This window comes from Petaurus breviceps, unplaced genomic scaffold, assembly GCF_028583685.1.
Source record: "Petaurus breviceps papuanus isolate PSGF00001 unplaced genomic scaffold, PetGlider_PUasm1.0 101, whole genome shotgun sequence".
NCBI classification, from domain to species: Eukaryota; Metazoa; Chordata; class Mammalia; order Diprotodontia; family Petauridae; genus Petaurus; species Petaurus breviceps.
In genome coordinates, this window is record NW_027185575.1 from 8,771,661 (window position 1) to 8,783,412 (window position 11,752).

At 49.9% G+C, this 11,752-nt stretch overlaps 1 protein-coding gene across 1 annotated transcript in view; it reads left to right on the top strand.

The window, feature by feature from the left end:
- The first annotated feature begins 9,957 nt into the window (after positions 1-9,957).
- Positions 9,958-11,752, top strand: part of LOC138159129 (matrix metalloproteinase-17-like) — a 66,026-nt gene continuing 64,231 nt past the window's right edge. Inside the window, exon 1 of the mRNA XM_069085432.1 lies at positions 9,958-10,520. Within this exon, the coding sequence (XP_068941533.1) occupies positions 10,401-10,520 (120 nt within the window). The 5' untranslated portion in view covers positions 9,958-10,400. The remainder of the gene's footprint in view (positions 10,521-11,752) is intronic.

Genomic DNA, 11,752 nt, shown 5'->3' on the forward strand with positions numbered 1-11,752 from the left:
AGGGGTGGGTGGAGGCTGAGCAAACAGTGGGACATGATTGACAGGCTCAGGCAGGCCTTGAGATCAGCACAGGTTCCAGCAGTCACAGAATACTTGGGGCTGATGGAATGAAATCAACCAGTGGTTGGTATATTCTTCTAGCTAGTTAGTGCAGTGGATAGATCCTGGGACCTGGAGTCAGGAAGACCTGAATTCAAATCCAGCCTCTGCAAATATACTTGCTAACTGTGTGTCCCTGGTCAAGTCTCTTCACCTGTATCTGACTCAATTTCCTCATCTGTAAAATGGAGATAATAATATCACCTACCTCCCAGGGTTCTTGCAAGGACAAACAGATTATATACGTGACATGCTTTGCAAATCTTAAAGCACTACACAAATACTATTTAGTATTTTTTGTATACTAAATATATTTATAAATATATATGGCCCCTCTCCTCACAAAACCCCATAATAAATATGTATAGAATAACTTTACATACATATGTGTGTGCATATATATGTATGTATGTATGTATTTTTGTCTAATGGTAGTCATCTCTAGGATGAGAGGAAGAAAAAAGGGAACAAGAGAAAGTTATATAATAACTTTATTATATATAAATGAATAGCAAGTTGTAAATAATAGATTTGCAGTTTCATGTGCAATCACCTTTTTATTATGCTATGTTATGAAAATGCTTGTTTTATTCCATAAATTAAAAATTAAATGATTTTTAAAAGAGAAAAAAAGAGAGAATATGGATTCTACCCTCAGCAGCCATCCAATAGAAGGGAGAAGACTTGTCCACTGCCCTCAGAACCCCTGTTTTGAGCCCTTTGCTCAGAAAGCCCCCAGTCTCAGGGAAGAACATGGCCTCTATTCTCACAAAAAAAACCCAGATGAGGGGGACAGAGATAGTCCCTTTCCACGGTGACCCTCCCACCACCACCAATTTGAGAGGGGAAGACAAAGTTTCACTCTCAAAGAACCCTCAGTCTGAGGAGACATGGCGCCTCTTCCCAGAACCCCCCAACATGAGGGTGAGACATAGTCCTGGCCCAGAAGACCCCTCTCCCTCAGTCTCAGGAGAAGGAGCCATCGCCCCTGGCCTCGTGGAACCCAGGGCCTGACGAAGTAGACATGGTCGTGCTCTAAGGGATCACCCAGTGGAGGGGAAGCCCTCAGGGAGCCCCCACAGAAATGCAGAGGCATCCCGGTAGGATAGGTCCTCCTCAGCTTTCCCAGCCACTGACGAGGCTTTCTCAGAGTTCAGTCATTTTTCATGTCTCTCCTTACTTAACTCCTGGTGGCTCACCACCAGGAAGCTAGACCCTTTCCTCTCCTTCTGGGGGCTGGCTAATTGGGGGCTCGCTCCTCCCAGAAAGAGGGGACGCGGCCAGCCGTCAGCGGCACGGCCAGCTCGGCAACCTCTCCCGGCATCAGCTAGCTTTACACAGGCATTCCCGGCCTCTCCAGCTGCTAGGATTGCACTGTCCCTCGGCTCTTCCCCTGGGCCTGCCCTTCATCTGTATATCCTTCCACCCACCTTGATTGTCTCCGACACTTAACAGCGCGTACCGTTAAATACGTGCAGCCCCTGGGCTGGGATGGGGGGGCCCTATCCTAGAAATGGAGCCGGGAGGAGAAAAGACGAACTGACATCAGATTCTCTAAGCCAGGATATAGACAGAGCATCGGGCCTTGGAGTCGGGAAGGCCGGAGTTCAAATACAGCCTCAGACACTTACTAGCTGTGGGACCCCAGGCAAATCACTTAACCCTGACTGCCTTAGTTTCCTCATCTGTAAAATGGGGATAATAGTAGCACCTATCTCCTAGAGCTGTTGTGAGTATCTTATTTAAAAAGTGCTTAACACAGTGTCTGACACAGTGTCAGCACTTAGTAAATACTTGATATTTCTTCTTTCCTCCCTCCCTCCCTCCCTCCCTTCCTTCCTTCCCTCCTTCTTTCCTTCTTTTTCCCTTCCTCCCTCCTTTCTTTCTTCCTTCCTTCCTCTCTACTTCCTTCCTCCCTCCCTCCCTCCTTCCTTCCTTTTTTCCCTTCCTCCCTCCCTCCTTCCTTTCTTCCTTCCTCCCTCCTTCCTTTCCCTGTCCATCCTTCCTTCCTCCCTCCCTCCCTCTCTCCCTTCCTTCCTCCTTCCCTCCCTCCCTTCCCTCCTTTTTTCCCTTCCTCTTTCCTTCCTTCCTTCCTGATAAAGGGATTAACTTCACCAGAAGCTCCCCACTGAACCTGTAAAATCTTAGGTTCTAGATAACAAAAACTATGTCTCCTCTCCTAAGCCATACAAGAGTTGTGACCTGCTTTAATGGAGAGAGTTCACAAACCAAAGAAATAAGGTCTTTGATGGCATCAGTTGACATTAATTAATTATTAATTTACATCCAGCTCAAAACAGATGGGAGACTGGTGCCTAAGAAAGGGGACAAGAAGAAATGATGTGAAGAGTCTGGATTGGATGGATTCCTCCCTGGCCTGTCCCTTGGGTCCAACAACGTGCTGGCATCAGCTCAAACCTGTGTTAGACCCATTGTTAAATTTTCAGTGAGAACATTTACCCCCATGAAAATCCGTCAAATGCTACAAATCAGAACTCAGTTTATTGTATTGTTGATTTAAGAAAGTGATGGAGAAAAATGTCAATAATGCAAATTAAATCTAAAAACTTATCTTTTTCAGAAAGCTGATTGTTAAACATACATACAAACAGCATACCACTGCTTTGACCCCAGCCCATGGTCCCTTAAGCAGACCTATCAGTAATGGAGAGCTTCTGGCAGGAAGGGCTCTCTAGGTTGTCACTCCCCAGGGACTGCCTACACCAGGACTGCTCAGGTAAATGTTCCAGGATCAGATAAGTTGGGGACCTTGATTGACCAAAGCTGGCCTTTAGAGATCCTGAAAGGGGGGAAGGTAAAGACAAGCCTGACCTCAACTTTGATGTCATTTATTCTCTTTACTTTGCCCCTCAGTCGAGTGGAAAAGAGGAGGGAAAGAAAGTAACTCAGTATTTCCTGGGTACCTACTCTGTGTGGAGAGAGGGGAGATGTGATTGATAAGACTCAGTCTCCCTATCCAGGAGCTCATAAGTCTTCTAGGCAGAGGTAGCTGACCAAGGCAGGGACCAAAATGAAGATCAGAAGGGGCTGATTTCCAGGTCCTCACTCCCTCAGAGGGAGCCAAGATCAGTTAACTTTGTATGTCAAAGGGAAGGAGGGAGAGGGGGACAATCAGAGGTCTGGGCTAGAGGCTTTGACCCTTGGCTAAGGCCCAAGAGGCTGATTTCTACCCTTATCCTTTCACTATCTGACCTCTAGGGAAATCAAAATGTCATTTCATTTACTTGGGTCCCAAAAGATCAGCTTCCTAAGTAAAAGATGGGGGAGATAGAGCAGAAAAAGATCTGAGGGTTTTAGTGGACTACAAGTTCAATAGAAATCAATAGTGTGATATGGCAACCTGCAATCACAAAATCCTAGGCTGCCATTGTAGGCTGGACCTGACTCAGTTCAGATTTGACAATGGAACAAAATGAGACACTGGTAGGTGATTTGGCAATTAACAAAAAGAGATCTACTTAGCTATAGCCAGAGAATGGACAGCTATTGGGAGAAGTGGAGAGAGTATTGGGCCTAGAGTCAAGAAGACTCATCTTCCTGAGTGCAAATCTGTCCTGTCTGCCTCAGTTTCCTCATCTGTAAAATGAGCTGGAGAAGGGAAAGGACAACCACTCCCATATCTTTGCCAAGAAAACCCCAAAAGGGGGCACAAAGAGTTAAACACAGCTGAACAACAACAAAATCTCCACCCCATGAGAGGTCTCTGAGAGATTGTTCCCCTTCCTTTGTGGGGACCAGTTAGACGCTGTCACCTCTCCCTTATTACCAGAAAGCAAGCTCCCTCCCAACAATGCCACCCTTGGTGCTCCAAGCCCTTCCTAGGGAGGAGTTCTACCTGAGGACCAGGTATTGTACCAGCAGCCATGCAAAGGGGCCGACAGCAGTGCCCATTCTTCTGCCACTGGGAACCATTCTGAATGGTACCTTCTGTCAGGGCAGGACAAGAACCGCTACTGGGGCCTGAGCTCTCCCACTCTGTCCTGGATCAGAGCACTGCGGGAGGTCTCAATACCATTGCACTGCCCCCACTGGGCTCTGACTGCCCCCAAAGGGCAGGGCCTGGCTCGGGTCCCTCTGGAAAAAGTGCTCAGCACGTGCCTATTATGGGTGCTGCTGCTGGGGTCTGACTCTACCTGCCTGTGCTGGTAGACAGAAATCCACACAAAAAGTTACAAAGTCAAGACCTCTAGACAAGTACAGGGGCTCTGTTTCCCCTGTGCAAGGAGTAGCAATTTCTGTGAGGGTGAGGAGATGCGCCTGAGGTCCAGTTCTGTGTCTTCTCCCTGGGAGAGATGAAAGGGGGAGAGACAGACAGGCAGAAATACAGACAGACGGGGGAGGGGAGAGACAGACAGAGACAGAGATAGACAGAGACACAGAGACAGAGAGACACAGAGACAGACAGGCAGAAACACAAACAGGAGAGGGGAGAGACCACAGACAGAGACAGAGAGAGAGAGGACACTTTTTACATTTTTGGATGCAGCACGCGTGCCTGACCTCAGAGGTGCCACTGGCCCATTTGTCTAGATCCCCACATCCAGAAATGTCCCTAGGCTCCTGGGGAGAATTGAGCCTCAGTGACTTACACAAAAGACACTCAACAACAACCACAACCCAACAAAATCCACATGGCCAAGCTGTCGTTGATCTCTCGATTTCCAAATTAATAGATAAACAAAGCTTAGAGAGTTCCTCCAGCACATCTGTTGGACAATCCTAAAATTCCACGGCTTTGCCTTCGTGTTCATTCTCTCTCCTGCCTCCTTCCCCATCCCCTCCTCCAGGCTGATGATGTCCAGAAGCAATTATAGGATAGAGGAGCGCTGGTCCAGCTAAGCCCTCATTTCCAAAAAGTCACACAAAACTAAGCAGTTTACACAAATACGAATCCCTTAAAGCTAACAAGACCCTTTCAGGAGGCCTCCCCCAAGGCAATTGATGGTGACCATTAGCGACTCAAAGGCATCATCAGTCCCAGCAAGGGCTAAGCACTAGTTTTTCTGAATTCATCCTTTTCTAATGAGGAGGAAAATCTCTTTCTTGATCCTAAAAAAAAAAAATCATTCCCGCCTGAGTGCTTTGAAGGTAAACTGAGTTCTGAAGAGACTTCCCCAATAGAACTTGAAGGAGGTTTAAATTGCCAGGTTCAGCAAAGCTGGAGGGCCTAAAGCAGTTTATCTTTAGAGTCCCTGTCTTAAGAACACAGATCACACTCATGTCTGTCTCTCCTTGCTGAATGACCACCTGCAGTTTACTCTCTAATCACCAGGAATGGGTAGTGCCTCAAAGGAAGAAATTACAATCTCTGGAGACATCAGCTTAGAAGGATTGAATGGGGACCAACCCGGGCTCACCTTGCTCGACGCTGCCTCTCCCACCTAGTTCATTGTGCCAACTTGTCCAGTTGGTCTGTCCTGACTCTGCCCCTCGTAATTTAGTTTTGAAGCAGTTCAAAACTGGAACAAAACATCAGTCAGTCATCTGATTGCTAATAAAAGGAGAGTTACTTTCATAGCAGGAAAAAGGACACTCAACAAGGATAGGCATTAAGGTCATCTCAAGGTAACTCGGTGGACTGGGTGTGAAGTCAGGAAGACCTGAGTTCAAATGTGACCTCAGATACTTACTAGCTGTGTGACCTTGGGCAAGTCACTTAACTGATATCTGCCTTAGGTTCTACATCTGTAAAATGAGCTGGAGGAAAAAATGACAAACTACTCCAGCATCTTTGCCAAGAAAAGTCTAAATGGGGTCACAGAGTTGGGAGCATCTCAATAACAACAACAAGAAGAAGTTGATTCAGCTGAATGAGTTGCCCACCATAATCCCCCAATGAGGCATCCATTAGTGCCCTTAGACTCCTGAATGTTTCATACTCAAACTGCCCAGAAGTGATGGCATTAGCCTAAATCTTTAGTCCTCTGAGTCAACCAAGAATTGAGGATAGTCTCAATAATTTTTAAGGAAAAAATTAGCCTAAAGTGCATGAAAGTGTTAGAATATTATATAGCTCCTGCTACAACTACATTAAAAGGCATAACATCCAGGACTAGGAGAGTGATATTTGCATTCCCTTTTGCCCTATTCAGACTCTCTGGGGTACTCTGTTCTGAGTGAAATATTTAGCAAAAAAATAATTTTGATTAACTGGATAGTACCCAGAGAAGAGCAACCAGGATGATAAAGGGCTGAAGTAACAAGGCACCTGGAGGAGAGACAGGAGGCATGTACCAGGCAAATCAAACCACCTTAATACCACCTTGACCACCACCTCCCCTTAGGCACAAATGAAGGTAGCCCAGGACCCTGAACCCCAAAGTCTCATGAATGTCAATTCTTCTCAGAACATTATCCTGCCTCAACCCAGTCCCCAAAGCCATCCTCCAGGAAAATTGTCCTGGTAGAGATAAAACCCAGCAACCCCCTCTGCAGTGTGCTGTAGCTCCCACCTCCCCTGCAGATTCAAGAGAGAAAGTCTTCCCCCCCACCAAAGTCCTTGGCACTGTTAAATGGTTCACATTATTAATAGATATGGTTTTATCAATAGAGATGGCATTAAAGAAGATGCAATGACATTTCCTTTACTGGCACCGTAGGGACCACAGGGCCTTTCCATCTACTCCATAGTTTAATTTCCTAAGTGTGGTGTCTTCCCCAATTAAAATAGGAGTACCTTGAAATTGGGTTCTTTTTTGTATCCCCAGCACTTTGCACAAAGTTATTGATTAATGGATGCTTTTCCATCCATTCATCCATTTATTCAAAATCAATCCCTATGAGATTCAATGGAAGGAAATAAGTTAACTTGAAGAAGAAAAGGCTTGGGAAGGACATGAGAACTGTCTTTAAGTATTTGAAGGGCTGTCCAGTGGAAGAAGGATCAGCTTGTTCTGATTGGCTCTGGAGGGTAGGACTAGAATAATGGCAAAAAGTAACCAAGAGGCATATTTAGGCCTGACATCAGGGGGAAAGAACTAACCTTACACCTGGAACCATCCCAAAGTGGGATAAGCTGCTTCATGGGTTGCCCCTCAATAGAACTCTACAAAGATTGAATAACCACTTGCTAGGCTAAATCACTCCTGGGCTTCCTTTGCACTCAGAAATTCTGTGATTCTCTGAAACCAGGACAAGAAAATAGGGCGGCATTTATACAGGTTTGCAAAATGTTTTGCATATATTATCTCATTTGAGATAATGAGATAATCTCAGGCTGTGGGTACAGGAATTCAGGATCTGCTTTCCAGAGCTTGGGGAAGAACACCTGCCTTCAGTCCTCTTGGATTTCAAGCTCTCCCACATCCTGAATGCTGGTGGTCATCAAACTCACACACACACACACACACACACACACACACACACACACACACGAAGTGAGTGTGAATCTTGGCTCCACTACTTACAACCTGTGTGTCCTCTGGAAAGTCACCAAACCTTTCTGTGACTCAATTTCCTCGTCTGTAAAATAAAAGGGGTGGACAAGATGGCCTTGTAGGTCCCTTACAGTTCTAACGTCATGGTCCTTTGATCTCATTTCCTTGGAAGATGGGTCCAGAATTGGGTACAGAATTGGGGTCAAGCAATAGAGAAAAGGGTAATGGTTTCAGTCTCTTCTGTAAAATAGGGATTCATAATATTTTTGCCTGGAAAAGTTTGTGGGGCAGTCGAAGAGTAAGAACAAATGATAACAGATGGACATTAAATCTGCAATAAGTGATATTAAAAGACAGGATGCCAGCCACCCTCACCCCTACCCCCTCTGCCCAAAGTTACTTTTTATTTACTGTATAAATATATGTGAGAGTGGAGAAGCTAGGTGGATAGGGCACTGGGCCTGGATTCAGGAGGACCTGAGTGTGTGTGTGTGTATGTGTGTGGTGTGTGTGTGTGTGTGTGGTGTGGGTGTGTGTGTGTGTGTGTGTGTGTGTGAGAGAGAGAGAGAGAGAGAGAGAGAGAGAGAGAGAGAGAGAGAGAGAGAGAAGAGATGGGGGGACAGCACAGCATAGGGGTAGTCAGTAAGACCAAAGTTCAAGTCTTGCCTGTGATACTGTGAATATATATTGGTTGTGTGACCTTAGAAAGGGCAAAGCTAAGATGTGTAGTTGCTTAGATCTGCTATGAGAAAGGAATTCTTCTCACTGGGAGTTCCTCATAGAAATGAAATCACAGGTCACAAATATCACAAATAAAAGGGGGGGTGGAGATTTAAATATAAATTTGGCTAGTTCAAATCAAATTATTTTGAGCCAGTCTGGGAGTGGGGATAGGTTAAGGAGTTAGGGTTGGTGTCCTTAGAGGACAGAAATCTTGGGCTGCCATTCCTTCCCCAGCACCAGCCTGAGTACCAGTCCCCTTACTGGAAGCAAGGGGGAGGAGGAGGGACAGGGAGACAGGTCTGCATGAATCTCCTCTGTCTCCGAGCTTCAGGCACTTAAGAGTCCCACCGTCCTTCCCAATCAGCTGTTTCATTGCTCCAGGGCCGACTTCCCTCTCTCAACCAGACTGTGAGCTCCCCACCGTGGAAACAGCCCCACTGCCAGTCAGGAGATGCAGTTTTCCGAGGACTCTCTGGGTGCCTTTGGACACGTCCCTACTGCTTTCTGGCTTCAGTTTCCTTCTCCTTTTCCTTAGAAAGAAGGGGATGGACCAGATGGTCTCTACGGGTCCTGCCAGCTCTGATCTGACATTCTCAGAGGTGTAATTGATCCGTAAACTGGACAGACACAGCAGGAAGGTGTCAGCCCGGTTCAAGCCAAGGGCTGGTTTTGAAGAGTGGCTCGACGGTCCTCATCCTGTATCACCTCGGCCAGATCACTTTCCCTTTCTAGGCCTCGGTTTTTTTCTTAAAATGAGGGAGAGGGGACTAAATGTGGAAGATCTTTTCTCGTTCTCAAACTAGGATCCGAAATTTCGAACTCCTCCCCGCCGCTTTCTTCCCTCCCTCTTTCCCCAAGGCCCAGGGAGCCCCGTAGGGGAGGCAGGTTTGCCCTTTGGCAACAGCCCAGGTAAGTGCCAGTGACAGCAGGAAAGAGAAGGAGCAGGAGGGCGAGCGACTGGGACAGCTGTTGCGCAATATCTTGGGTTCCCTAGGAGCTTGTCCACTTACTCTGCGACCACGTAGGGCGAGGATAGGGGGCCCAGGGGGTTAGGGGGACTGTGTCCAGTGCCCCAGGTGACCCAGGGTGACCCAGTGGGGAGGGAATCAGGGAGGGGACCAGCACCCTCTCCCCATCCTCCCTCTCCGTGGCCAGCTCAGGTGTCTCGGACCCAAAGCTTGGTCAAGAGGGGACCGCTGCAGTTCCCAAATGAAGCCCTTTCCTCGGCCACAGTCTGACTCAGTCCCCCCTCCCCAGACCAATCCCGACCCTCAGATCGGACGGAGCGGCGTCCCGAGGTTCAGTCTTTCGGAACCCGGAGCCCCAGGCCTCTCAGACCCCGTATGTATCCTCAGTGCCGGAACGGTGTGAGATTCCGGCCGGGCAGTCCCGGTGCTGGCCAGCTCCCAGAGACCAAGCCGAGTCTAACTACGGTACCAGGTGCGTGATTATCCGATTCATCGGAGGGATCCCCACCGCCACCAGCTTAAATTAGCTTCTTGGGACTGGTGCAAATGTCTGGTCTGTTCGGCCAGCTCCGCCGCGGTCATGTAGACCCGGCAGCCCTGACTCGCCAGACCCTAGTAGAGCCCTCTGCCTGCAGCCCTCAGTATCTCCCCAAAAGCCGACTCGGGCCCTTTAAGGCTTCGGGGGTGGGGCTGATGGACCCCGCCCTCTCTCCGTCAGGCCCCGCCCTCCAGGCTGGATTCATTAGCATGGCCCCGCCCCTGTCACTGCTAGGCTCCGGCGGCTCCGGCGCTGCCAGTGTCCAGGGCTGGAGGGACGCGCGGCGGGCGGCTCGGAGGTGGAGGCACTGGTTCTATTTCTCCGGCCCGGGGGAAGGGAGCGGTGGAGCCCAGAACGAGGGCCTCTTGGACAAACGGTCGGAGAGGCAGGGGTGGGCTGGGGGCTGAGCTAGGACCTGGAGCCGGAGCCAGAGAAGGAGCCAGGTGCGCCCGGGGTGCACTCAGAGCTAGGAGCTGACCGCGCTAAGGGACTGAGCCAGAGCCGGAGCGGAGCAGCCAGCGCCCGGGGAGGCTGGCGTGGCGGGCGCGGGGCTACCGGGAATGTGAGCCCGCAGAGCCCCCGGAGCCGGGACTGGAGCCAGCGCGCCCGAGGGGCTATGTGAATCCCGCGGCCGTGAGCCGGAGCCCGAGCCCTAGCCTGAGCGGGCGCGACGCGATGGTGCGGGGCGCTCCCCGGGGGTTGGGGCCGCCGCTACTGCTTCTCGCGCTGTGGCTGCAGGGCCGGGGGGGCAGCGCGGCGCCCGCGCCCCGGACCGAGGAACTGAGCCTGGGAGTGGTGAGTGCGGGACCGCGGGGGAAGGGGAGGATGGGTGGACAGAAGGAAGGGGCGCTCAACCAGCCCGCACATTCGTTCCCTCGAGTCTGGGGCACTGATCCTTGGCTATCCGAGCCCAGAGGGCAAAACCCAGAGGAGGCAGCAGGCCAGAACCCCCACTGGCCCCGGGCTCCCGCAAAGGCACGCGGGGAAAAGTTTGTCTGGAGCCCAGGAAGAAGACGGGGAGCGGGAAGGGGGGAGGAGGGTCAGTTGCCCCCCGAGGGGCAGCTGAACATCCTATCCGATTGACAGGAGGGGAAAGGGAGCGCTAGATGTATGTGGGGGAGAGGGAGCTTCACAGCTCCTAGCACAACTAGCCAGAACGAAGAGCCAAGACCCCTCCCCTCCTTGGGACCAAGGGCAGCTGCGGGTCTATCGTAGCTTCAGTGACAAGAGGGCGCCCCTACTCATCCCCAACATCGGAAGCTTAAAAGCCCCAATCTTTCTGGCCTGGGGCCAGCCTCCTTGGAGATGGGTGCGTGTGGTTGGGTGGATGGGCGGGAAGCAAAAGGCAAGCAGGTGCCCAGCCTGCTGGCGTGCCTGGGGCTTCGAGGAGGTGGCCTCCAGGGCGTGTTGCACCCAGGGAATTTTGCTGTCGTCGGATCTTGATCTGTCACATGAGACATTCCTAAGTACTGTTCTTCCCTCCTCTCCGGAGCATCCTTCTTCCCTACCAGCTCCCAAAGCAGTTTCTTCCTTTCCCATGCTGGTCCTAGAGGATTCAGAGATGGGATCCCTGGGTAACTCTGGCTTGGATTTTTTTTTTTTCCTGGAAGGATTTCTGCCAGCCGAGCAGAGGATGTGAAGATTCCTCGCGAACCTGATGATGTGGAGGGTACCCCTAAAAAGCTCCCTAAGCCCGCCCAGTGCCTAGAGCCTTGAGAAACCCTTTTGCCAGCCCAGGCCCCTCTGGTGGTTTCCCCTCTGCCTCCAGCACCCACAGATCTTTTATTCTCAATGGCAGATAGAGTAGAAAGATGTACCCATTTTATACATGGAGAAACTGAGTCACGGAGCTATTGTGCAGTCATACAAGGGATCCAAACCCAGGAAGAGAGATCAGGTTCAGATCTTTCCCTGGAAGCCTTCCATATCAGCCGATCAGCCTTCTTGCCATTCTCAGTCCCATCTTTCTAAGCGAAGGCGAGTTTCCAGTGCAGACTAATTCTTTTTTCCCTTTTCCTACCCGGTAA